Source organism: Elgaria multicarinata, chromosome 3 (genome assembly GCF_023053635.1).
Source record: "Elgaria multicarinata webbii isolate HBS135686 ecotype San Diego chromosome 3, rElgMul1.1.pri, whole genome shotgun sequence".
NCBI classification, from domain to species: domain Eukaryota; kingdom Metazoa; phylum Chordata; class Lepidosauria; order Squamata; family Anguidae; genus Elgaria; species Elgaria multicarinata.
Genome location: NC_086173.1, coordinates 118,717,809 through 118,744,986, shown reverse-complemented (window position 1 = coordinate 118,744,986; position 27,178 = coordinate 118,717,809). Strand labels below are relative to the sequence as shown.

At 42.3% G+C, this 27,178-nt stretch overlaps 1 protein-coding gene and 1 pseudogene across 2 annotated transcripts in view; both read right to left on the bottom strand.

Annotated features, from left to right (window-relative positions):
- The window catches only part of PLXNA1 (plexin A1), a 340,506-nt gene that overhangs the window by 117,831 nt on the left and 195,497 nt on the right, over window positions 1–27,178 (bottom strand). For both annotated transcript variants that reach the window (XM_063121369.1, XM_063121370.1), the window contains exon 9: window positions 6,813–6,927. In XM_063121369.1, coding sequence (XP_062977439.1) covers window positions 6,813–6,927 — 115 coding nt within the window. The remainder of the gene's footprint in view (window positions 1–6,812; window positions 6,928–27,178) is intronic.
- On the bottom strand, window positions 7,393–27,046 carry LOC134396953 (coatomer subunit gamma-2-like; annotated as a pseudogene).

The window sequence follows — 27,178 nt, the reverse complement described above, 5'->3', positions numbered from 1 at the left end:
TGTGGTTGAGAAATAGGAATTTCCAAGGCCACTCAATTGCTCACCTACCAGAAGTAACCGGAGGAAAGGAGAGGGCTGAACTGACTTGTTGGGGGAATTCTCCATAGTAAACTCCTGCTTTCAAAGTATGGACTCACCAGTTCAAAATCAAGCACTCCTGCCTCCTGCCTGAACTCTCAACAAATTGTGTTCTTATATATTTTTGTTATAGTATCTGAACTGCAAACCATTCAAAAGCCTTGTGTTTTTTTAAAGAAATAATTGTTAAGCAGGTTAGGCATGAAGTGGGGAAAAGTTACTCCCTCTATCTAACCAAGGATTCGAGTGCATAACAATTCTTAAAGTAAGAAACAAACAAAATTCTGTAGAATCATGGGACATCAAGGAAAAGATTCTCAAAACCAAGTGAACTGGAACACACAATTTCCAAAGGCAACAGAGAAGTCTCAGCACATCATCTGTTTACAGTCAAATGGAACTACACAAGAAAGGAGCGCTGCATTGCTCATGCAAAGGATCGGGTGAATCCCTCCTCTTTGCTGCTGTCAGAACTCCTGCTGTTCTAACTGAATGCTCCCAATGTAGTAGTCTACAGAACCCAATGGACAGGGCAGGCCCCTGGCCAACATCACACGAGCATCTCCTCTTATTTTCTCTTTCAAACACAACCACTAACCCCCCCTTCCGCCGACACACAGAGGCAGCAAAGGGAACCATCTATGGGATATGCCTTTTTGTTCCAAGTGTCAGGTTAAGAATCAGTGAATGAGAAACAAGAAAGAAAGGGTTAAGAGCTTGTGTGGGCGCTGCGCTTAGGGAGTTTTTCCATTACACCTCTCTGGCCAAAACCCACAAGGCACAGACAACTTGCAATTTAGCCAGACCAAGGTTTGCCTAAAATAGCTCTATGGATTAATCTTACGTTCATGAAAGGACATCAATCCAAAGACTAGGATGTATCTCTGCCCTCAATCCACCCCAAAACATAAGCATGAAGTACCAAGAAGGGGAATGATGGCATCCTCCGCGTATTCTCAGGTCCTGCTTTAACGACTTAATTTTGGAAGCCACGTGAGAACAAGCTGTGTGGGTGAGAACTAAGGTCTGCTTGTTCTATTCACAGCACTCAGCCAATAAGAACAGCAAGCCTGGCGGTATTTTGTCACTTCCACTTCCGTAAAGAACCAGGAACCACTGAGGCTATATTCAAAGAGGAAATAAATTCAGATGAGCTTCTCCAAACCTGATAGGTTGTCAACTTCTGAACTGGTCCCTGCCGTTTTAATCAGCAGTTTGATCTGCAGCAATGAGCAGGAAATAATATTTACCAACAAGCCATGAAAGGCTTTAGCTGCTGATTTCTACATATCAAATTTCTGTTAAAGACACAGGAGCAGGTCAGTCTATTGTGGTTGTTTTTCTGCCTGCACTCTTGTCATGCACATCACTTTTTCAACCATACAGAGCTGAGAGAAGCAGTAGTTCCACTTGCTATTGCATATGGCAAGGTTGCTTCCTTGTTCGTTATTTCTGGGGCCGAGTCTTTCACAGAAGTTTGGGCCACGTGTGATCTCCCAGCTTCAGAAGGAAGGGACTTTAATCACTGTAGGTGTGCTTCCAACCTACTTGAGAAAAGCTGCTGCGGCAGATACTGTGCAGACACTCTTAGAAAGCACAGAGGCAAGTGCTGCTTACCAAAAGGCAGGTGCAGCAATGCTCCGCAGCAACTGGGGTCTATAAAGCAGTGCCCATTTTATCTTGCTCTGCCATTTCCTTCCATGTGAACAGGATCAGGCTCACCAATTCCAGCAGCGGCTGCCGCCTTTAGTAACAGTTGACAGAATTTGACCGCTCATAATTAAAATGAATCCCTCCTTTCCACCCACATAACCAGCCCTTGCAAAAACAATCATGCTGCTAGTGGCTGGGTGCTGGATGAATAACTGCCAATCTCCTGTAGTTCCTTCCTGGAGGGCCCGTACTCCCGGAGATGATGAAGGGCGGGGTGGAGGGGAAGGGGGGAATTAATTGTTCGTTGCCAGAAGCTCGACCTCTTCAATGTGGAGCCGACACTCGTCAGCCTGGAGTGGCTGCAAGACAGAAGTCACGGTGGGAAATGACACAGGGAGAGGGGAGTGAAAAATACCGCTGAGGGCACCTCCACTATGCCAGCACTCACAGCAAAAAAGATTAGAATGGGAGTCATCTAATTCAACGCAAGAGCTGTCAAACTGGCCGTAGCTCTGCAGATCACAGCACAAAACATTGAGAAGAGCACTGCCTTTTGCAGGGGAATCCATGAAAGGAGAAGACCCACAACAAGCGAGTGCTAGGAGCTAAATACTGAGTAAGGATGTGCCCAAAGAACATGCTGCTTCTCATTCAACACCAGAGGAACTTGTACTAGGCCAAGCAAAAGGCTGGTCATCAGGCCAGAGAATGCAGAATGACTGGTAAGGCTTAAAGTGAGATTAAAAGGCATGTGGGAGATTAGAAGAGCCTTCTCTCTTGAAGGAGAGGGACTAAAGAATGTCAGGGAGAGAGAAGAGATGGAATAAGGCCTTAGCTAGACCAAAGGTTTATCCCGGGGTCGTCCCTGCCTGCTCCCAGGATCCCCTGTGTGTCATTTACATGAACAGGGATGACCCCGGGATGATCCCACGATAAAACTTAGGTCTAGCTAAGGCCTAAGTGATATATACAAAAAGGGTACAGGGACTCGAGCCTAATCCCAGATTCAGTGGCATCGGCTGTAACGGTCATGAAGCAGTGAGGGAGTGAAATCCTGCATACTTTCAGAGATGCTCTTTTCTGATGATTGCTTCACATGTTTCACAATCAAGAGCTGGCACTCCAAGAAAGTTCTGTGACTAGGCACCAATTAGAGTTGTCACTTGACTCAAACTAACTTAGGAGAGGGACAGGCAGTGGAGAACAGTACCTATGAAAAGATGGGTGGATAAAACTGGCTACTATGGACCCAAACCTCTTTCTTCCAACTCACTTTTTCAAATGCAACAGGAGAACTGGAAAGCACTTACAAATGAGGAAAGGGAAGGGACCCTGCTCTGGACCACATGAAATTGAATAAGCCCAGAGAAAACAAAACAAAAAGGGCAACCATTAAAATGTACCAAGTTGCTAGCATTCAAGATTTTCCCATTTTACTCAGGTCTTTTGGCCCTGAGATGCTAGATTGTGATACTACATTTACTGGGGAGAGACAAGGCGTTTCCTAGGTTTGCATTGCCAGGAGCATCAAAACAACAACAACTACCCCAGGTAAACCCTATTGAGCATCTCTTACATCCCAGAAAAGAAAAAAAGAAATATGGCGTGGGAGAGACTGCCCAGTGGGATCAGCGAATCTGGTATAAAGATCAATCATTGACATACTTTCACAATCCACCAGTTTATAAAGTGTGCGGAGGGCATACGCTGAGGGGCAATTGCTTCCAACTGGTATGAATGCATTTTCTGATGCATTCCAGAAGAGCAGTCGTAGATTGTTGCAGCAAAAGTAAATGGCAGCAAGTCCTCTGACAGGCCTCAGCTTCCATAAGAACAGAGCTACAGGATCCTTTATGACCCACAGAGTCCTTTCAAAAGAGCACAACTTCATTGCATCCTGCTGACAAGACTGAATCCCAAAATGCCTCTTAACATATCACCCCACTGTTTATGGTCTGGCCAAGTGCTTTCTGACGAGGCAGAGAAGGACTTCATGATCATCGGAACTCCACAGGGACACACTCACTTTCAATACAAGTTAGATCTGCATCTCAGTATTTTCCCACACAGTGCTTCCAATACAGTTAGTTGTTAATCAGCAAACAAATAGCTATGGGGACGTGATTTCAATTTGCCCCTAGTTCATAAGACTCTACGGTAGCTTTCTTCACAAACCAACAAGCAACCTCCCAAAACCCTCAGGCAACTGTTTCAAAATAGCATGTTTGATTGCTTCACAAGTATTAGCTCACTGCAGTTTTGGATGTTGACATCAGGCTTTTGTCAATCCTCTGTTTGCACATATCCCCTCCTTTACACATCTTAGGTGGAGTCACACCTTAACCACATCCTAACCCCTCGGTGAAACAGTTCTGAGCATCACAGGTAGCTTTAACCACTGTCTCCAGGCAGACAGTTTCATGCCTTAATATCTCTTATGCTATCCACCATTTTAGTTCTAACACCCATTTTTAAAGGAAAGCACACAATCAGTATAACAATATAACCCCAATGTGGTTCCCTCCAGATGTGTCAGATTACAACTCCTATCATTCCCATCCAACTAGCAGGGCACTACATAGGAGGAAGCTGGCATGGCTATTCTAATATCTGTTACTAACATCAGTCGCCACATATCTAGAATTAGCGCATACCTTCTAGGCAGGCCTTATTCCAGTAGCAATATTATTAAAAATTAAGCACTGATAACTTTATCACAGCTCTCTACCTTCTGATTCCCAAAGCTCACTACACACATTCAATGTGATTTAGAGTCCTCCACAGATTCATTGAATTGACAAACCTTTTTTGCCTTTATGAAACATCTTATAAGCAGCTGTGGGGGAATGTTATCTGTGGACTTGGTCAGTTTCTGAAATGGTTACAAATCAGGGTTCAGGTCTGCCTCAGAAGTTTCACCCTTATCCTAAATATGGGAGGATGGTTATGAATCATGAATGGTGAGAGAAAGACATTGATCTGGTTTGCACGTAACAGCAGCAAATCTTGGGTTAATTAAATTGTAGATTAATTAACCTATGATTTGCCAGGTCACATGCTGTGCAGTAGCTGCTGCCACTTTTCATAATCAACCTCCAATTCAACCGGTCATAGGTTGTTGTAGGCAGATCTGGGCATGATGGGTTATTTGTGGGTTAAACAACTCAAAATTAACCTATGATCAATTATTCAGTTGATTTTGAGATTTTTAGCCCATGATTAATCCAATGTCCAGGTTCACACATTATATAATAAACTGTGATTGAGCTGATCAGGGGTTGATTACACAAAAACAGAAATGGCTCAAGCACAGCACATGACCTGACAAATTGTGGGTTAATTAATCTATGATTTGTTACTTTTATGTGCGAACAAGGCCCTGTGTATGTTAAATCCACTCTTTTTCTTTGTCATCATAACTTCAATCTTTCTAAGGCTATACACTGGAATTGAACAGAGGTTCCAAAGCTAAACCCACCTCAAATCAAGCCCTATTCTTAGAAAGCTATTTTCTTTCAAAGTAACATGAGATGTCATAATGCACACTAACTCCTGGTACCTAGTCATTATGTAATAACAAGAATTGCTGCTATACCAGAAATACCGAAACATTTGATCCTTCAAGGCAAATGTAAGAGAAGCCAAAATATGGTTCCTTTATCACATTACACTATAGATGAAACCCATTAAGATATAGAGCCACACAAGCGACTCTTCCGTTATCCTAAGTTCATTATCCAGCGAACTACATTAATTTAGCACCCCTTATCCTCCTGCAATCTAAAAGCCAAGCTCAGCCTGTGTCTTTCAGAGAACTGGTACTCAAGTGACAAATGATTAAAATGATTAGAGATTATAGTTTGCAAGCAGAAATGGCTTCAAGCTGTCTCATTTCTGCAGGGCAGGTGGTTTGCCACTTAGAATCACTGATCCTCCTCAACAATTCAAACTCCACATCACTCGGGTTAACCAGAGTTGGATGAAAAAGTATGCATTTCATTGAAATATATCATCCTTTTTAGAAAGGAGTGTTTTCCTCAGCCCATATTCTGCTGTCATCCTTAGAACATTAGATGTTGTACAATGCACGCTGGTGAATTTTCCACAGGTCTCTGCTGAAAACCAAGTTAGAAGCCAACTAAAATATTGACCTCTATACAACTCAGATTCGTTGAAGGAACACTCTCACACAATGCAGCAGAAAAAGGGTTAATGATAGGCCTGAGGGTTGAAGTGTCAAGCTGTTAAAGATGAGACAGGGAGAGCAAGGAAGGATCCTACTGAGTGCAACAGTGACCTATTTGAAATGGACGTTTGGCCTGCAGGCTTCTCTCTTAATAGAATGCAGAGTGGCTGTGTACCAAGGTAAGAGGAAGACACAAAAGGATAAGGGAGCAACATTCTCTTCCTACTGAAAGGTTCCTCTTCAGTTAGCCAGAGCACCACACCGCACAAAGGAAGAAGAAGCTCGGCACTAATCTAGGAAGTACCATGCCTGCATGAGTCTCTATGTCAGATTTCTGAAAGCTTTGGGATGCTATCCTAAAAGCACACTTACTTGGTAGTAAATTCCACGGAATGCAATAGGGCTTGCTTCCATAAATGCGCTTAGGATCAGGGTGACTGACAAGGCATTTGTACAGGATTTCAAAGACGAGTCAAAACTTTCCTTCCCGTACTTTGAAGCTATTTTTTTTATCCTATCTGTAAAGTGAGAACAAACCTGTCAACCTCCTCCCCATTCTCCTGCCCCTCTCCTGATCGTTGTTCCTCAATTAACCATAGGTCCTTCAGCTTTTCCTAATCTGAGCTGCCTTCTACATTCTCACTCATCCTTGTGGCTTTCTCTTAAACCCTTTCCTGTTTTGGGGCAGTGATGTCCAGAACAGAACTCCAGATACAGATTTCCTCGTGCTGAGCAGGGTGGTACTATTGCTTACTGACCATCAGATCCAATGCTTCTAAAATGATAGCGGATGTTTTGAGTAGAACATCATGCTGATGACTTATGAAGAAAGGAACTGGAGGAGCAAAGGGAGGACTCACAAAACTAAGTGACAAAGGCAGACTTGGTAGCTTACCTCAGACATTTTGACACGTCCCTCCAGGAAGGAACAGTCAGCCGCATTGTGAGTACAAATATGGCGATATTTACACCAGTGGCAAGGGAAGGACCCATTTACACAGGACAGGCAGCTGCAAGAAAAAGAGAACAAAGCAGCATAAATATTTCCAGAAGCATCTTATACAGCTATTGGAGACTTTTTCTTTCTTGGAGATACTGGTTCTCAAAGTATCATACGTACTACAAAATGAGATGGTTAAGTAGGCAAGTATAAGAAACAAATAAGACTGTATTGCCCAACAGAGCCTGTAGAGAGGAGGTTTTAAAGGGTGGGAGATTGTGTTTACAAGCATCTGAACACTGCCATAAGCACTGATGTCTCATCTCTTGCCAGAAGAACCACAAGGTTTTCTGCCAAATGTTCAGCATCAGTCTTTATCATCTAAGCCACAATATGACACCCGGAGAAATGCATCATCCCTTAGGACCACAATAAGGAGCTGGGAGAAATGCCAAAGATGGATGCCCCTACAGGGTCATCTACGTCATTCCCTGCAGCGCCATGTCCTTAGCTCATGCAAGGGCAACTGAGGTCATTACTGACTCAACAATGAGAGCGCCCCTGGCACTGAGGCACCACCACCACTGCCTGCATAAACAGAGCAAACATCACAGCTTAATACATTCCTTAATCCCTGTGCCAACCGCCTTCTCCTCTTCCCACGTTAGGCCCCATAATGCATTCCATGTGGTCAAATGTGTACCCCCTGTGAGCTCTCCAACTATCTCTTGGCAGCGTTGGGGTCCTTTCTTCCCCAGCCATTTTCACGTGGGTTGAATCACAGACTTTGTGAGCTTTATTTTTGGATTTATGAAAGGCAATTTTCATGAACAGAAGGCAAAGCAAGAGTCCTTCATTGCAAGAAGAAAAGTATTTGAGTCTTAATGCAGAGTCATTCATAGGAAAATTATACAGTTACTAAACGTTTGGGTCAGATTTGCATTTTGGGACTGTGATGTCTTTCATCTCGTTGTGCAGCAACATATTGCAAGCCTTTGTTTTACTTCCTCTTCTACCCACTCATCCTGCTTATATGTGTATTATGTATTATGCCCCTCCCCTCTTTCTGGTTACAAGTTTCAATCCATGTATTTTTCCATGTATTCAGATACAGACAGGTTTCTCCTCCAAGATCTTATTTCTGCATTCCCCACTTCTGCTGAGCGCTGTCTTGACATCTTCTTTGCCCCAGGGTGGCTCCAAATCTGCGCAGCATCGGATAGATGATGCAACCGCAGATTCGAAGCCACCCTGGGGCAAAGAGCTGAAGATGCATGGTTGAAAAGTCGGAGACTTATCCCGACTTTTCCAGCCAGAGTGAGAGCAGCCTGGCTCTTCCGTCGGTCTGTCCTTTCTCCGCAGCCACTCCAGGGGCGATCCTAGTGGATGGCGACCCCTCATTGGTCACCGTCCACCTGGGCAGAGGGCAGGGGATGGGCCAGCAAGCAGAATGGACACCAGAGTGCCCCATGCTGCCTTGGCATGGGGAGAAGAGTTTATTTTCTTCCCCTGAACTGCTGCCTCCTCCTCCTCACCCTAGTCTCAAGGAGGGACAGGAGATGGGGCGGATGACCATTGTAAACCCCGCGCTTGCTCCTTGGCTGGGGGATTATCTGGCGTAACCCTGCAGGAAGGAAAATGCACTGTTTTGGGGAAACACGTCAATTTGACACCATGAAGATAGTCCCCTAGTTTCTATCCTTGAAAATCCTTTTCCTAATTCTTATGGCCCTATTCAGCAGCTACAAACAAGGGTCATGTTTTGAATTGTACAATGTTTGAAGGAGCAGCATTATTAGCTCTATTTATTCTTGTGTGAGCTAAGAAAAGTAATTTAACCTCCTTCTCACCAATGTGAACAGCAATAGTGTTTTTGGCAAAGCCCCTTCCTTTTGGGCTTCAGGTATTCATTCCCCTTTGCCTCCATTTTGTTCACATTGGAGACAGTGGATTCAGAGCTCTTTGCCTTTGAAACTGTATGGGGAAAACCAACTGGACTACTTAGATCTTTTTTCTTTTGTTTTTAAAGCAGTAGTAGCCTTCTACATGATGGTAATGGCTACAGATTTTTATGCTAAACCAGAAACATCAGAGACAAAGACACCCCAGAAACAATATCTGCCAACTTTTAGAACTTAAGAGTCCAATTACACTGGTATAATAAGCAGAATACAAAATTGTAGCCTTTGCTCTAAATCAACCAATGTTTCTGAATCTTAGCAGGCAGAGAGTGGGAGAAAAGAGGAGCTGAGGGGGATGAGAGAGGGTGCTCAGGTGAGAAAACTGATAGAAGTTTCTCAGCTAAAAAGCCAGCTCAGAGTGCAACAAACATCACATATACTGTCCTCAAGAGTTAATACTTTGGAAAGAGAGAAGAACAATTCATGTAGTGAGGTATGTCGGGCTGAGTCTTTAGGGGCTAAGCTGAGTTCCTGGAAAAGTAATTAATAGATTGCTTCTTCTGATTACAACTTCTAACTCAGCACCCTTCCACATGCACTCCTGCTCAACCTGATTTATGCAGCTTTGAGGAGATGCAGCCAATATGGATTGAACCCCAATTGTGTATGTAGCACAGCACTTCATAATAAAACCAACCCAGCTTAGATGTGCACATCACACTTGCTTGTGTCACCAATTTAGTTGTGTGAATGAATGCTGTTGGCCGAGAAAAAGAAGTCCATAGTGCTGCAGCGCCAACAAAACACAGAGCAGATCCGAATCCACTTCCAGGGGCTCAGTGATCCAATAAGATACTCCCCTAGGGTTTTGTGCACCGTTATTATTATAATAATTATTATAATTATTAATTACATTTATATACCGCCCCATAGTTGAAGCTCTCTGGGCGGTTTACAGATAATTACTTCTGGCAGCTTTTAAAAGCCTAAACACATAAGCAATTAATACACTGGTTGCTAGAAAACATTTCCAAGTTTCATTCGTATTTCCACTTCAAAACAAAAGTCCGTTTTACCAGTACATGCAAATACATGTATTAAGAGACTCCTTATGAAATTCCTATACCTAGGAACTGATGAGGTCATCACCACAGAAAAACATTCAGGGAGGGATCATAGTTCGGTGGTAGAGTACATGCTTTGCGTGCAGAAAGTCCCAGGCAGGCATGTACGAATCAGCAAACCCCAAACTCAGCGACGTTCTCCAAATTCCATCTCCAAGCTCATTCCAACTTGAGTCTACATCACATTGCATGTTTGGTTTGTTTTTCACATGAAAACCTGTGCATACCTTCATGCATATTCTTCGAAATGTATGCCTTAATTGTGCACACTTCTGAAATGTAAGCATTCTGCTCCCATTGTTTAAAGTGTATGTGTGCGCATTTTTCAAAAGTATGCATTTTCCATGCACACTTTTCAAAAGTACAGTTTTAAAAAAATGTACACAGGCTGTTGAATACATTTTGGGGAGGGTCCGTGAATAACTTTGCAAGCCTAGAAATGTATGGACTTCAACCTCAGATTTCATCCGTGCTTGGTCCAGAAGGTGCAAACTGGGCAAATCCTGATCAAAAATTAAATGAAACCAATTTCTCATACACCTGTGGTCTCAGGTTCAGTCCATGGCACCTCCAGTTAAAAAGCTTGGGGTATCAAGTGATGGGAAAGTCAATGCAGAGTCACTGCCAGTTAGAATAGAAAATACTGGGTAAGAAGAACAAAGAGTCTGACCTGGTATTTCTATTTGTATGTTTCAATTTTATGTTTTAATTTTGTAAAGCCGCCTTGAGGCTCAGTATTGGGAAAAAGGCGGGATACAAATAAATATAATAAACAAACAAACAAATATAAAACAGCTTCCTGTGTTCCTACTATCAGCTCAAGCTGCACCATTATGAATTAAAACTATAACTGTTGATGTAGCAGACAAAATGTGACAAACATGAAAAAGTGAACTATCCCGGTTTGGGGCAAAAGAAATACAGTAATTAGGAAAGGCTGGGTCTCAGAGATATTTTCTTTTGTTTAGTTTCGTTAATTTATACCACTCCTTTCCATCTGAAGATTCCCAAGGCCCGACCACTTCCTCCCAGAGTAAAATCCAGTGCATATGCATAGTCCTTTAATTGTTAGTTTGGCAAGCATCAAATTCGCATGGTGGCCTGGAGCAGCGGTCAGGCAAGCCTTTTGCCATCCAGAACAGAAACATATTATCAGTGGCCCTGTTCAGAAGACACCTTAAACCATGGCTTTAACCATGGTACTGAAGGCTCTCTGGCTTAAGCATCGTGGTTAAAGCCGTGGTTTAAGGTGTCTTCTGACCAGGGACAGTAACAGGCACTTTATGAGGATAATAGAGGCAAAGCTTTAAAGCCATTAGTGTCCTGGACAATGAAGAAATCTATATGGCATTATACCTGTTTCTTTCTTTTCATCATCATATAAAAACTACAAAGTCTTTTTAATGCCAAAAATAATTAGTACCTAACCTACAGCATGCAAATTATGGAGAAGAGATCCTTGTTACATTATCCCGGGGAAACACATGACAGACCATCAGTGACAGATGTTTTGCATATAATTTGGCACTGTGAACAAGAAAGGATTTGTTCAGATATACATTGTCCCTAGGATTCTGCCTGAAATGAAACTAGGAACAGGGTTTGAGCTTGCATGGCCCCTTCTCCCCTCCCCTCACTGAAGGCAGAAAATAATGACTGAGCCACAGATAATCTCTCCAATTCACTAGTTACTTTCTACTGAGGTGAGATGAATGAGCACAAAACCCCAAGATCTTCTCCCAGTATCACCAGTGAAATATTAACTGCACAGCCTCTAAGGTCCATATATTCAATCTCATCTACGTTACCATTTCAAACATAGGTAATTAGCTGCGAAGAAGATAGGGGAGAGATTGTGATTACGTGAGTGGTTGCTGCTATCAAAAAGCTCCATTTCAATGGTATCAGTTGATTTTTTTAAACTCCCCAGTTAGTGTCACTGGGTCTCCATGTTTTTAAAGGGAAAAGAGGTGGCAACTTGTTCATCTCAAAATGTGAATAATTCATCAGCCACACGTCAACTTTGCATATTAGTGCCTTATGTAGTGAACAGAGTGCAACTATGAAAACACGGTTGTTTTTACATCTGAAGATTCCCACAAGAGCCAACAATTCTAGAGACCATTCAGTTTATTTGGATATAGAGGAGATAACATGTGTATGTGTAACCCATGTGATGCACACATGAGTTACAATTCCTGTTTTTTTGGCTTCTCTCTGTCATTGTGCTCACAGGGTTGGGCTTAATGGAATAATAGTTATGTGGTTGAGATGATCATCATGTGAACATGCAGATCCATCACCCTAGCACCAAGATGATCTGAGTTCTTTAGCCAAACAGACTGAATAGTTTGAAACAAGAAACCGGATATATCCTACCAAGGAAAAAAAAAGATCTAGTTGGCTTTTCATATAGTGAGCAGCACCCAACAGGGCTACTCCGCTGCTTCCATTGCACTCATGGCAGTGACCACTTGCACAACAGAGTTTTTACATTTCTAAAAATAATCCCAGAAACAATCAGAAACTCTTGTTTCCCTTCTGTGAGCATTGCTGACCTGCCCCGTTCTGGAAACAAGCTCGTGAAAGCCCCGTTGCATGAGAGGTTGCTCCCGTGAGCACACAGGCACAATAGGATTGTAGCCATTGAAGTAATTAGACTTCAGAATTACATCCTCATCTTTGAAATGAATAAGGGAAAGCCTTCGTGCTGGAGCTATCTTATTACGCAGTCAGAATTCCTATGCAGCCATTGCTGCAGCACCAATTAATATCTGCCTCTCGTTTTGAAAGTTTCTCCTTGTACTTTTAAAGAAATACTGATAACTTGGAGCACAGCATGCCTCTGCTTAAAGAGAAAAAGCAACTTTGAGAACAGTTGATCACCTTGAAGGGATCCAGTAAGATCCCTTGATCTTACCAGAGTATATGCTTTATGCTTCTATTAGGAGATGAGTCTGTTTTGGGTACAATTGGGCTTTACAGCATGTTTGGGGTTTATCCCCTATATCCATATGTCATTGCTATCTGTTTATGTTTCGGTGGCAGGTTGTTCAGCAACATGATACCATCTGTTCCAGCTCTCCTCCTTTCTGGGGTGAGCATTGTTTACTCTCATTACTTTGGGTTTAAACATTATCCTTCATAACGGGAATAAGTTTCTCCATTCTGACAATATACCAAACTCTACAGAGAAAATACCCCCCTCCCCAGTCAAACAGTTTGAAATCAGACCAACTAGACTGAAACCCATTTGTGCTATAAAACACAAAGCAAGCATCAGCGCAGATACAATACTCAGATCAGTTCATTCAATACTATTTTACTACTAACGGCTCTGGAAAGAAAATAAAGCCAGAAGCTGATCAACCTGATCCCAACTTAGGCAAAGGGTGCCTGAGGTTTCTATTAGCTATTTTTAAAGCCTCAGCAAACCAGAGTAGGTTATGAGTAGCAGGATGCTTCACTCTAGGAATACCTGGCTAGAAACAACTAGACTGAAACACTATTTTGCATCACAGCCACAAAGTGGTACTTGAAGAGTCATAATTAAATCTGTTAAGTTTGTGAGCTGCCTAGACAGGAGATTGTCATTTTCACTTTTTTCTTTTCTTTTTTAAAAATGCCTATTATATCTCAGATACTCTATAAATGATAATAATGACAACAACACTCTTAGAGCTTCAGGCTCTATGTTAAGAATCAATTAGGAACACTTTTGTTTCTTTCAATTCTGCCATCATTAAATGTGTTTAACAACATTGGAAATTGCACTCTATGGGTCTGGAATACTGCAAATTAATGATTATTCATCCTCACATTAACTCAACGACAGATTCATGTGGTTTGGCACTGTTCCAGACATCAAAGGTTTATTTGGAAGCAGCGGTATAAAAGTCATCCAAACTCCCAAAGCTTCATGGGATATTTTGGAAAGTGGAGGGCATGATGCCATCTAGTGGAGAGCAGTGTTAATGAATATGGGGAAAGTTTAACATTTGCAAAGTTAAGATGTTGCAAGCATAACGTTGATAAGCTTCCATGGGGAATAAACCATATTGAATGTAATGTGAGGAGCAGACAATGGAAAACAGCAGATATAATGTTCAAATTCTATATCTGTCTCCTAAGAGGCCTTAAACATAAAATGATTCTCAAGATGCCATGTCAGCTCAACATGGATCACCAGAGAGCTATCTTTACAATTGTGAAGAGAGGACTTTTCTAAGGGCCACTTAAGGTAGAGGTATTTCAACAGTGAAATGCTGTAAGGGCACTGAGATGTTTGCTCCTAAAAAGTATTTCAGTCCCGCAATGCACTAACCTCTGGAGTCTGCTTCTTTTGCAGGGGGGATACTGGACCGAAGCATCCTGCTCTCGTTTGCAGAAGCTTTTCTGACCCAACAACCTCAATCACACAACTGGGTATAGAAGGACACTGGGTATAGAAGGACACAGCAGCATACTGTGATTCCTACTGCTTTGCTCTTTCTACTTTACGCCACAGGAGTTCTGGTTTCCTCTGATATCTGGCCACCTCCTGACTTACACTGGAGTCTCCCATAATTCATTAGTAGAAGAATTAACAACAGCAGAATGCTAGATAAGAAAATAGCAGCAACATGGGTGAAAAGTTAATTGTGTCATGGAAGGTTTTGTCCCCCACCCCCTGTTGATTCCCCCCCTTGTTTTTTAAGCAAAGCAGAGTAGGCTAGAAGCAGGATGCTTCACTCTAGGAATAGCTATTCTGAAAGAAACGACTCAATAGAAGAACATGGTCCAGAGGTTAGGGGTCTGTAGGATGAAAAGACAGTTTAGGAGCAAGCATCGCAGCTCACTACAGCACTGTCAGCATTAGAGGAGATGGTAGAGATGGTTGCATTATATGCTCTCTCGAAGACGGTTGCTTCAGTCTCTAAACACACAATGGTGGGCAGCGTGTGGTAAGTGTTGTAGTTTTCCAATTACTTGGGCTAGAAACTATAGGTGATCTTTTTGCCGCTAAATCTGCAAAAACTATTCTGTGACTTAATCTATTACAACAATTTCTTTGCAATGTATCTTTGGACATTTTTCTGCACAGAGATAGTGTTCTTTTTGCTTGGTCTTTTTGCTGCCTTTTTAAATTTATTTCAAAAATAAAATAAATTTACAAGGTTTGTTTAACAGACAAAAAAGAAAGAAGAAAGGAAATTTCTTTTTATGTTCTGTATTACTACGCAACTAACCAGAAGCAAAACAGCCTCAAAATCTAAACACATGCACCCTGAATCCACAGCCTCTAACTAAACATCCAGTTCAGGGGTGGGGAATCCTTTTGCGACCTTTTGCTTGGGCCGAATTGGCTCCAGGCAAGCGCACTGGGAGCCACATGCCAGCTGTGGACAGGGCCATATCCCACTGTGGGTGGGTCAGCATCCTAGTTTAGTTAATTAATTTACCAATCATGCCAATGAAAACTTTCAGCCCTAGTTGAAACAGCACATTTACCTAAAAAATCCTAAACATGTTGTCAGCTTAGGCAAGTCTCCCTGAGTTCAATGAGACTTCCTCCTGCATACATGTCAATAGGATTGCATCCTCAAGCCCTACACTATCCCTTACTGCCCTTGTAGCAGTAGACAATGGAGTCCTGATTATGACAAGCATTTACATGCAAGTGATACAGCTGAGTTCGCAGCATCCTGATGCTAAAAACCAGTCCTGTTCCATGAAAGGAAGCCTTCAGTCACTGCTTTAAGGTAGATTCCTGCAATGAGCAGGGGGTTGGACTCGATAGCCTTGTAGGCCCCTTCCAACTCTACTATTCGATGATTCTAAGCATTCTGAAGTCCAAGGAGGTAGACCATTGGTTGCCCTGTGCTTTGCATACGGCTCTAGTTTCACAACCAGGTTCACTTCCCTCCCACCCTAGTGTGTGCAGTCCCACTGCCCCCTCCCCATACACCATGACGACATTTATATCCTTATGGCCTGGGAAAGAAGTCCTTTCCTTATCGCTGCTTTAGAAGCTGAGGCCTCTTTAGTGTGCTGGTGGAGAGTAAGAACAATACAGGAATCCAAAGGGGTGAGATAAGACAGGAGATGTTTAAGCAGGGAGAGAAACGAGTAAAATAGAGGGGGAAGGGGAGGAATAAGGAAACCTTTGAAAGCTGACTTGGAAGAAAGAATGAGAACACAAGAGGAAGGTAAAAGCACAGAAGGAGCATTTTACATAAGTACTTTTAGTTCTGCCATTGTGGGTGCTATAAAGGCCATGGCTAGACCCGGCCTATATCCCGAGATTGTCCCGGGATCATCCCTGTGCATGCAAATGACACACAGGGGATCCCGGGAGCAAGCAGGGATGACCCCTCCATTTGCTTGGGATAATCCTTAGGTCTAGCTAAGGCCAAAGACTCTGTGAAGGGGTGCAGAATGGGGCCTTGGCTGAAATTACACATTTCTATACAAACAAAGCCAGGAGGAGGAAAAGATACGAGTGTAATTCAGAGAGGAAAGAGGCCAGTGCTTTTGCAAGCATATGTTGAACAAGAGGTGCACTGGAGAAGAAAATGATATACATGATCCATACTGATCGAAATAGCACCTGCATACAAGCTCAGATTCTTGATGATCCCTGGAGCTACTTTTAAAACTATTCTCAGCACTGTGTCATTATACCCTACATGTGGCATTATAGGAATGGGATTTTCCTAGATTGTGCCTTGGGGTATCTTTAGAAGCTTAGGTAATAATAAAAATGATTACATTTTCTTCTATTAATTTTCATAGATGGAGGATGAAGGGTCTGATGAGGCCTTAATTAGTGGCAAGCACTAGCAGCATAATTAGCACTGTCTCCCTTCCCTCAGGATCCCATACAATGTGTGAATGTAGACAGAGACCTGCTTGTCCTTGCTGAAGATTTGTCCATGTCAACAGAAAGCAGGGCAGGATTAACCCTTATATTATTATACCAGCACAGGGCAAAACCTACAACTTAATATTCCGTAGTCATATCACTCTTCCATCCCACCCCCACCTCTGACCAGAATGTCCCTAGAATTACACTATGTCATTCCCATGGGGTATTCTGTCCTAAATTTCAAAGGAGTCTTCAGACTGCTGCAGGCAGCCATGCTTCTGCTTAGAATAGTGTGAAAGCTCTCCCCCCCACACACACCTTGTTTAAGGAAAGGGGGGAAGGGAGAGACATTGGCCACCTTGTCTTTAAATTTCTTCAATTTTGCCGGTCCATCCTAAGAGCTACCAATATTCTCTACTCCGCCTGTTTTGCGAGGGATGAAGGCTCCTACAAAAGCGAGGGAGAGGTATTTGACTCCGCTTAAAATAAAATCTACTTCTGTCCTGCATTAACAATATTCACAAGTGACACAGTTTAAGAGGCATTTTTTTGTGTGTTGCTTAGGAAACATATGACCTCTAACAAGCTAAACATTCATAATCAGCATGAACATCTTACTTAAGAAATAAAATAAAAATCTTACTTATGGTTGTAACATTTTTAGGGCCGATGTTTCAATTCATACTCATTTTATATTCTAATACTAAACAATATCAGCACTGATGTGTGCAAAAAGACCTGCACTGGTTACCACAAGGTTGGTTTTAAACCAGCTTGATCAGTTTATGTTCTGCCAGCCTAGCTGCAGTGCAATGGACAAGAAATGCATATGAGCAATGCATGCTTTTACCATTCAAAACTAGTATTAACAGAGACCTATGTGTGTCTGTTGAGGCAGGAAGAGCAAGTGATATAGAAGTCATGGGCCACTGCGAGGAAAGCTTGCAAAGCACGTGCATATTCCATGTCTGTCTAACAATCTCTATTTTCCATGAAGTTAAAAGATATTAAACATAGGAAAAAATGCAGAAACATAATAGCAGCTTTGGGGAGGCACCGTGAATGAAATATGCCTAAGTACTCTATGGGCTGTAAGGGCATGGAGATGTTTGCTCCTAAAAAAAGTACTTCAATCCTGCAGTACTCCAAGCATCTGAGCATGAACTGCCATTAGCCACCTTGAGTGCCATTTTTGGTAGAGATGCAGGGTACAAATCAAATCCAATCAATCCATAAATGAAGTGTTGGAGACTGGTCACCACAAGAAACCTGATTGTAGGTTGGATCAAAAGCCTGTCCATTCCCCTGAAATGGCCACAGGCTTGGGCACAACTACTGGAGAAAGCATATTTTAATTCCCACGCCTACCCCCAGATGCCAACAAGTTTTTAAAAGAAGAAAGCAAACCAACAAGCAAGAACCTCCTGAGCAGCAGAAGGAGGGAACCTCCCTCTACCCTGGCTGAAGCGAGTCAGCAGGATTTTGAAAGTGGCATATTGTCCATCATTATGCTCCTTACCCCAGTTGTGCTGGGGGGCACTAGATATGCATCTCCAAATCCCCCAAAGTCCACTCCCTCCAGCAGAGCTACTGCCCAGAAACATTTGGTTGCCCCCCAAGTAGAGATAGATCTTGATGGCCTGAACCAGCAAAGCAATTCTTATCTACTTAAAGTTATCACCAGCTACTCCTAAAAAGAATGAAAACGAAAGGTTTCCCCTGTTGTGTCCCAGCTTTAGGCAAAAAGGAACCCACCCACCCCAGAAATACAACAAGTAGCAGACAGTTAAAAACCAAAATAGGTAATACTCCTAATCAAACCACAACAATAATAACCTGGTATCTCTCACGCACAGACACAAGAATATAAAACAAATGTCTCAGAAAGAAGACCTCAACAAGCTACATGCTTTTGGTTGGAAATAATGAATGTCCCAATGTCCATGCTACACCTTGGTGCATAGCCAACATGTGCACACCCTTCTGCATAATCTGGGAGGAGAGAAAACCCCTATCAAAAAGTGTTGCTGTCTCACAATCAAACCCTGCATGCTTCTGTATAAACTGCAAATTCTGAAAACATGGGAAAGAAACACACAGAGCAGTAGTCTTAGGACAGCCTGCTCCAGCCCCAGACCTTAGCCTAACCGTTCCAAACAGCAGCTGCCCTTTCCTTTGCTCTATAAACATCAGATGGAACTTGGTTGCATATCATTCTCATGTTCGCATTACCTGGAAAAAAAAAAAGGTTCATAACAGGCTTTGCTAAACGTCTTGTGCCAAACCATGCTTAAATCAGACTGCTGATTTCAATTCTGGCAGATTTTTAACACAAGTTTAAAAATCGTTTTCTACAAGTTTCTCAAATGTAGCCTAGGACTGGCTTGGCAAGCATCTTGTGGAGTAACCCTGTCAAGAGGCAACAATGGTTTGGTGGGAAGTGGATAATCTGTATTGAGAGGTGTGATAGGAGTCTAAATCCTAGCATCATGGCAATTCCTCTCGCTCAAAGCACAATGTGTGGCAGGAGAGCGGTTCCACCTCCACTCCTCTTCCTTCAAAGGGTTCAGAAAATATTGACAAGCACAACACAGAGCAACTCACTCAGGCATTTATAAAATCAAACTGTAAACCCATCCTTTATCCATGGGATATTTAACAAGATGGACTCAAAGCCTCTCCACCTCACTGTCTAATGGCTGGAACGGCTTTTGGAAAAGGTGCTCTCACCAAACTGCTCTTTTCTTCATCAGTATCCTCCCCATTTCCAGATGGTATCCTAGCATTCATAAAATTGTTAACAAAATTTTCCTTGTTTTTATTCTAGAGAGAGAAAAATGCTAGGTTTGGGGCGGGGTGGGACAGATTTTTTTTGGTCTTTATTCCTTTGGTCTGTTTTTTAAACTAGACATGTCAAAGATCGAACCTGAGACATATTTACTTATTTATTTATTTACAATATTTATATACCACTCCCCATTCAAAATTTCGAAGCGGTGTACAAGATAAAATAAACATAGAATAAAACACTTTAAAATTAATTTTAAAATAAGCAAATTATACAGTGAACCATGGCTGGTCATTAAGGAAAGGCTTCCTGGAATAATGACATTTTCAGGAGGTGCCAAAAGTTGGCGCCTGCCTGACCTCCAGAGGCAGGGAATTCCATAGGAGTGGGGCCACCACGTTGAAGGCACATATGTTCTGTCACCAGTGAGAAAAGCATCCAGCTAATCCAAACCAGGCCTGCAAAGCTGAGAAAGTCTCTTCCAATAGATGCCCAAAAGGACTTTGCCCACAGATGCTGATCATTTGAAATTATGGGCACAAGTCAGCCATAGTTCAACACCTTTTATTTCAATGGGAAAAAGTTAAACATTTGCTTAGCTCCCCAAATAAAATAAATGGAACATTTGCTGGTCATACTCTATATTAACATACCTTTGTGACCTCAAGTTTAGATTATTATAATGTGGTTATAGAGTGCTACCCTTTAGACTCCAACTGATGTGCAACTTTTTGGCTTGTCTTCTGATGAGGATGCTGGAAAGAAACAGGGCTCTGGAGTCCACAGTGTGAATTCTTAAAATCTTCCAAACACATATCAGGAGCTGATTTCAATTTATGAAATCCCAAGTGCCCTTTGTAGAGATCTAACAGACTGGCTACTCCTTTATTTCGGTGGTGGCCCCCAGACTATGGAACGATCTCCCTGATGAGGCTCTCCTGGTGCCAATACTGCTATCTTTCCAGCGCCACTTTCCTCTTTGCCCAGGCATATGGCAGCACATCTTAATCACCCACATGTTTATTTTAATGATTTTTAATGCTTCATGTATGTATGTTCTGTGTTTTAGAATTTTAAATTTTGTATACTTGTTTTTATCTCATTTTAGAATTTCTGTAACCACCCAGAGAGCTCTAGCTATGGGGGCGGTATATAAATGTAATAAAATAAATAACAATCTCAAAAACTGGGGAAAGAGCATCGACCGAACATTTCCACTGTGCTAAATCTAGATACTGATTCATATTCTCAGTAACTGGCCGTCTATCACATAATAGTGTCCTTTGGAGAGATCTGTCAGAACCCAACCTTGGAAATCTTTCAGGAACGTCTTCTGTTTTCAGCAGCACTACAGGAAATGTACAAGGAACCAATATATCCCAAAATACCCAAGAGAGAAAGAAAGGAGAACTGATGCAAATACATCAGGCCAGTTCTTCAGCAGGTTTCATCTACAGCCTCTCCAAGTTTATACATGTCACTAAGATGGTCAATTCTGGCTTCCTTTAATCTTCTAGAATCACATAACCATTCGGTTTTGAGCAGAGAAGTGATTTAATTATCATACCCCTGGATCTCGACCCAAGTAAAGCCACCTCGATATAAACGTTAACATGGTGATCAGAAAACTCCACAGAAAAAACAAGCCATTTTGAGAGGCGGACTGTTGGCGATACTCAAATTTAACTTATAGATTTCTCTCTTTATCAAGTATGAAACCTGAACTCAAAAGTCTATTAAATTCAAAGATGTCCATTCAGTTGGGCTTAAACATTTAAATGATTGAATGTATGTGGTCATATTGTCAAGGCCTGAACATCATTCTTTGGGGTCCAATATTTTATTTTATTTATTTATTGCATTTTTATAGCACCTAATAGCTGAAGCGCTCTGGGAGGTTCACAAACTTGTACCATCCCACCTCCAATATGACCCCATCCCATCCATACACTGTCATGGGTCATAAGAGAAATGTTTCTGTTTTAATTCTGAAATTACTTTTTTTCCCATTTCTGAAATTACCCTATTTCTTCGATTCTAAGATGCACTTTTTTCCCATATAAACATCTCTAAAAATGGGGTGTGTCTTAGAATCGTGGGTGTGTCTTAGGTGTTTTTTTTTCTGTTGGTGATACTGAAATTAGTGTGCGTCTTACAATCGATGGCATCTTACAATCGAAGAAATACAGTATACCATGACCCACACTGTGTCGTTGCTTTTTTTTTTTTAACGCAACATCCAACCTGAAAAAGAGCTAACCTTTCCCACAAACCTTGCTATTACTTTTTCGCTAGTACCAACACTAGCTCACGGAATTCTGGGACTGGTAGTTCCTGAGAAAGAATATTATATAGGGAAATTCTCTGTCTCCCAAGCTACAGGTCCTAATTTAACTGCTTAAGTTAACATCCTCTCTGTTCTAGAGAAGGTCCTAGACTAGATACTTACTGATCAGAATGTCGCTTGTTCTTCTTCTCACTGGCTCCACAAACAATAGCTACACAGATAGGTTTCCATAAATATCCTCAAGCATGATGTACATTTTCCCACATGGTACTGGAGCTGCAGCCTGGGTTGGGGGGCCCTGGACTTCTGGGCCCCAGCTAAAATGTATCCTCCTGTTCTACCCCATGCTTGGGCCCTGGGTAGGGTCGTGATCCTTGACAAGGATTCTGACGTGTAGGCTCCACAGTTAAATATGCATCTGAACTTCTTGCCATGTAAACAGCCAATACTATGCAAACAGCTGAGATAATGGAACTAATAGTGTGAACATAAGTCACAGGGCCCCCAGGTGTTCTACCAAAGACAGTGAAAAGCTGCTATCTTCTAGAAATTAAACACCATAAATAATAGTTTTGTGGCAACTTGACAAGAAGGTGTCTGCAAAGTGATTAACATAACCGGCTGGAACGTACATAGCCAAGCCACATGTAGCACCTGCAGGTCATATAGACAAAAGTGCATCTTCCTTAAGCAGACCAAAATCTACACAAAACTTACACACAGTCACAATACTATTCATGCAGGGTAAGTCTACCAATATTTACCATGACAACCATGCTATCACTGAGTTCTAGCTGCTGGGGACAAGCAAAAGGAGAGAGCTGTGGCCATTTGCAAGCATCCAGGGATGTCCAATTGTCCACTGTTTGAAAGAGAATACTAGACTAGATGACCTTTGATCCAATTGAACTACAGCTCTGCTTATATTTTGCTTAGCTCTACATGAATGACACTACTACTGTCCACCTCAGTTGAGCTAAAGCAATGGCACAATACTTGTTCTGCTCTATGCTTGTAGGATAATGAAACATTTGAGGTATAAAATAACTAAGAATTTAATATTCCTTCAGAAGCTTAGAAATGCAGATAGACCTTCATTCCTCAGCTTAGAGAACAGAGTTGACAAGCTTAGTGGAGATTTGGGGATGGGGGTTGGGAGAGAGAACAAGCCGGGGCCAAAGAAACAAGAGCATCTTGTCTGTGGTTTTTAGAAAATACTACAAAGAGAAGCGACCGACATTGCTCAAGAGTGCTTGGAGAGACACAAAAAGCAGTTTGCCTAAACAATCCCTCCTAGCAAGAGGCACGCTAATTTTTTTGCAGGGAGAACACAGGTCCAAGGCACACGCTGATTGCGTCTAATACATGGTGACAAACATCTCTTTATTTCTTTTTTCCTGGATGGCGCTTGATTGGTCTTCTTTCTTTATGAAGACCCTTAAAGCCAGATGACAGCAAAGGAATGAGGAAATAAAACCAAAAGCCCTATTAAAAACAACCACTATCATCAATAGCTGTAAAATGATTTTATAAATATTAATACAGCCATCATTTGCTTTTTAAAATAATTCATCTAAAATTAAAATTCAACCTGGCCGTAAATCAGCCACAATTCCTGTTTGTTGCAGGTTGTTTTGCTTTTTATGTTATACATACATTAATTTTTTAAAAAACCAATCACTTCCCTCATTGTGCCCTTCTGGAACAAAACTGCTTGCCCCCATGAGGTTTTAGTTTAAAAGGCAACTTTCTATTTTATTAAAATTCTCATTTGCTTTTGTGAATGTTTGTCTGCGCACACGCACACACTGAACAATGTTATATGCCCTGTTTGTGCAAAAAATGTATGTTAAACACTGTTGAAATCAAGCAAGAATTGCCATCTTGAAGGCTATTTTTTATAGAAAGGCAGGGTACAAATCAAATCAAATCAATTGAGTGGGGGGTTGGACTCAATGGCCTTATAGGCTCCTTCCAATTCCACCATTCTATGATTCTATGTTTCTATGTTAAGAAATAAACATGGAGGAAGGCAGGGGAGGTTTAATACAGAATTCTCTCTCCTTCCCCCAGGACCCCCAGGAACCAAGATCTGCTCTCTGATATCCCAACAGCAGCGCCTTGGCATCACCTCCTTGTCAGGAAAGGCCTTGATGGAACTTTCCTTTGTGCATATTTATTTATTTATTTATTTATTGCATTTATATCCCATTTTTTTTCTCCAAGGAACCCAAGGCAGCGTACATAATCCTCCTCTCCATGTAATCCTCACAACAACAACCCTGTAAGGTAGGTTGGGCCGAGAGTCTATGACTGGCCCAAAGTCACCCAGAGGGTTTCCATGGCTAAGTGGGGACTAGAACACCCAGATCTCCTGACTCCCAGTCCAACACTTTAGCCACTACACCACACCAGACTCTATTGCCCAGATAAGAGTTCTGAGTGCTCCATCCTGCTCTCCAAATTTTATAACCCAGAGCATCTGCCTGGATGCGATCATCTTCCCAGCAGAGGATCACAAACAGGACCCCACAGGCTCTCCCTCCACTCGCCAGCCGGGCCTAGTACTAAAGTAAAATATTTAACTGCGGGTATCTTGGCACCTTTTGGGATTCTTGCATTTCTCTGCTGCTCCTTCCTTTCTAAAGTTTAAAAAACTAATCTTGTTTGAAGAGCTGCTTTTGAAGATGTTTTATGCAGTACAGCTTCAGGCTACCCTTCTAATTGTTTGATTATTATTTTCTCTTCCCTGTGAATCTTTCCATCCCATCACACTGCAACTGTGCCACTAGAATTATGGATTACTATCTACACTGGAATGCATGGATTTGTTAAGAATGACCCTAAGCAAGCCTGAGGCTTGTATGCTCCCTGCTTCTCCTTCTTCTTCCAATGTGGCCACAAGGAAAAGTTCAGAAGCTTTTGCTTCTGTTTTAATTTAACCTCTGTTTGACATGCTGACTGAACCCTGACAAACTATGGATCTCTTTCTCATGGCCACATTTAAGGAGAGTGCAAGGTTCACTGAGGCTTATTCTCATAATACTAACACAGCCTGTTAGCTTAACTCAATAAAGAGCATGTTAGCTTAACTTCCAGGTAAATTGCTGGAAAGCATTATTAAAGATAAAATTATTGAGAATATAGAAGGTTAAGTCTTGTTGAAGAAGAATCAGCATGGCTTCTGTAAAATTAAGTCCCGTCTCACTAGCTGTATAGAGTTCTTTCAGAGTGTCAACAAGAATATGGAGAGGGGTGATTCAGTAGTCATTGTTTATTTTGACTTTTAAAAAGTTTTTGACAAAGTCTCTTACCAAAGGTTCCAGGACAAAAGTAACAGTCATGGAATAAGAGATATCATCATACAGAAGATAGAGCAAACCTGTTCTCTGTTGCTCCAGAAGGCAGGACTAATGGGTGAAAATGGTAAGGAAGAAGATTTTGGCTAAACTTCTGAAAAGTAAATGCTTTTGACCATGGAATGAACTGCCTAAGGAGGTGGTAGGCCCTCTTTCACTGGAGTTATTTAATTAGAATCTGGATAGCCATCTGGCAGAAATTCTGTACTTTGCAGATTCCTGCATTGAGCAACGTGCTGGACTTCCAGATGACATCCAAGGTCCCTTCCAACTCTTACATTCTATGATTCTACATATATCTACTGAATAGTAGTATGTCGCTCAGTCATGGACCTTGTCGTCACTGTCCATCATGCACCTCTCCAAAAACACCATGACAGGTTCTTGTTCTGGGCCCCAAACTTTGCCAGCTTGCTGACAGCAGCAGCCCTCATGGCTTCATTCTCCAGCACCACCCAGTTGAAGATGAAGCAGATGTACTTGGAGAGTGAGGGGGGTCCTGGGCCCTTCCTTGCTAAGCAGGTGGAGGATCTTGGTAGCCAGCACCATGTGCTCACAGTCCTCGATGAACTCGCACAGGTGTGCCAGGCCCGACTCCTTGCTCTCCGGGTTCTCCTTGATGCTGATGCTGATGCAGTCGACAATGGCACACTTGTACTCAAAGTCACCATCATCCCTGGGCATGTTGGAGAGGAAGGTCATCATCACGTTGTGCTTCTGCGGGTACTTTTGGCACAAGGCACTGATAGCCTGGATCACCATCACCTTAACCTCATCATATATCTCAGACACAAAGGAAGAGATTTGTTTCATGAGCCTGTCCATGCTGCTCTCGCTCCCATCTTCAGGAGAGTGGTGATGGCCAGGGTGGTGATGTTGCAGTTCGAGTCCGTGTTCAGGTTCTCAAGGTCCAGGTTGCAGGCCGTGACTGCCAAGGGGTGCTTCATGGCCACCTTATTAAGGGTCCTGACTGCGGTGTATGTCAGAACAGGCTTGGGAGAGCTGCAGAAGAACTGAAGCACTGAGACAACCTGGGCCAATTCCCTGGCCATGCAGTTTGGGAGATGGATGATCACAGAGGCAGCCTCGTAAATGACCATCTCGTGCTTGTTCTGCAGGCAGCTCTCGATGAAATCAAAGAGAGGGTTGTCGTGCCCCTCCTCAGACTCCTTCAGCAGCCGGCTGGCAATCCAGATCAGCATGCAGTATACAAACTGGGATTTCAGTCCAGATTTTGTGAATTCATTCAGCAACTTGGAAATGGCGAGGCAGTCATTCTTCTTAAGGTGGTAGAGCAGCCCTAAAGCATGGTACTACACCATGATGTTGTGGATGGAAGCAGCTTCCTGGGCCTTATTGATCCACCGTTTGACATCATAGTTGTTTATCATGTGTAAGGAAGACACCAGCGCTGAACTGGATACACTGGGGACTTTATCCACAATGTCCTGTTTCATGTACCTCTCAATGGCTTGCAGCATTGTTCCATCCATGATCCTACAGAGAGCTGTAATGACCGGGCCTTGGTACACATCTTATTTCCCCGTCATATCTTTGGTCAAGCTGCTGGTGACGATGATAACATCCCCCGAAATGTTGGCCATCTCTTTAATAGTGAGGTAACACATTCTCCTTAAGGTTTGATCATTTGACTGAAATAACCTTGTCATTGCAAAGAAGGCCTTCTATTGTTCCAAAATGTTCACCCTGGTTCAGCAAGTAAAGGATCTTGGTCAGTATAAGCAGACATCTTCTTGGATTTATGGGGGTCCCGTTAAAGATAAGCGCCTCCTGAAGAATGGCACTCTTTTCCAAATGCTGGAAGGGATTGGAGTGACTACCAGCCTCTTCATCCTTCTTATCGAACTTCTTGATCATGGCTGCAGCAGCCAGCTGGCTTCTGGCTGTTTACCTCAGTCTCTAACCGCTCACAACCCGGCCCCCGGTTTCTCTTCAATAGCGTGTGTAATCAACACATTAATCTCCCAGTAATAGGATATCAACCTTTTATATGG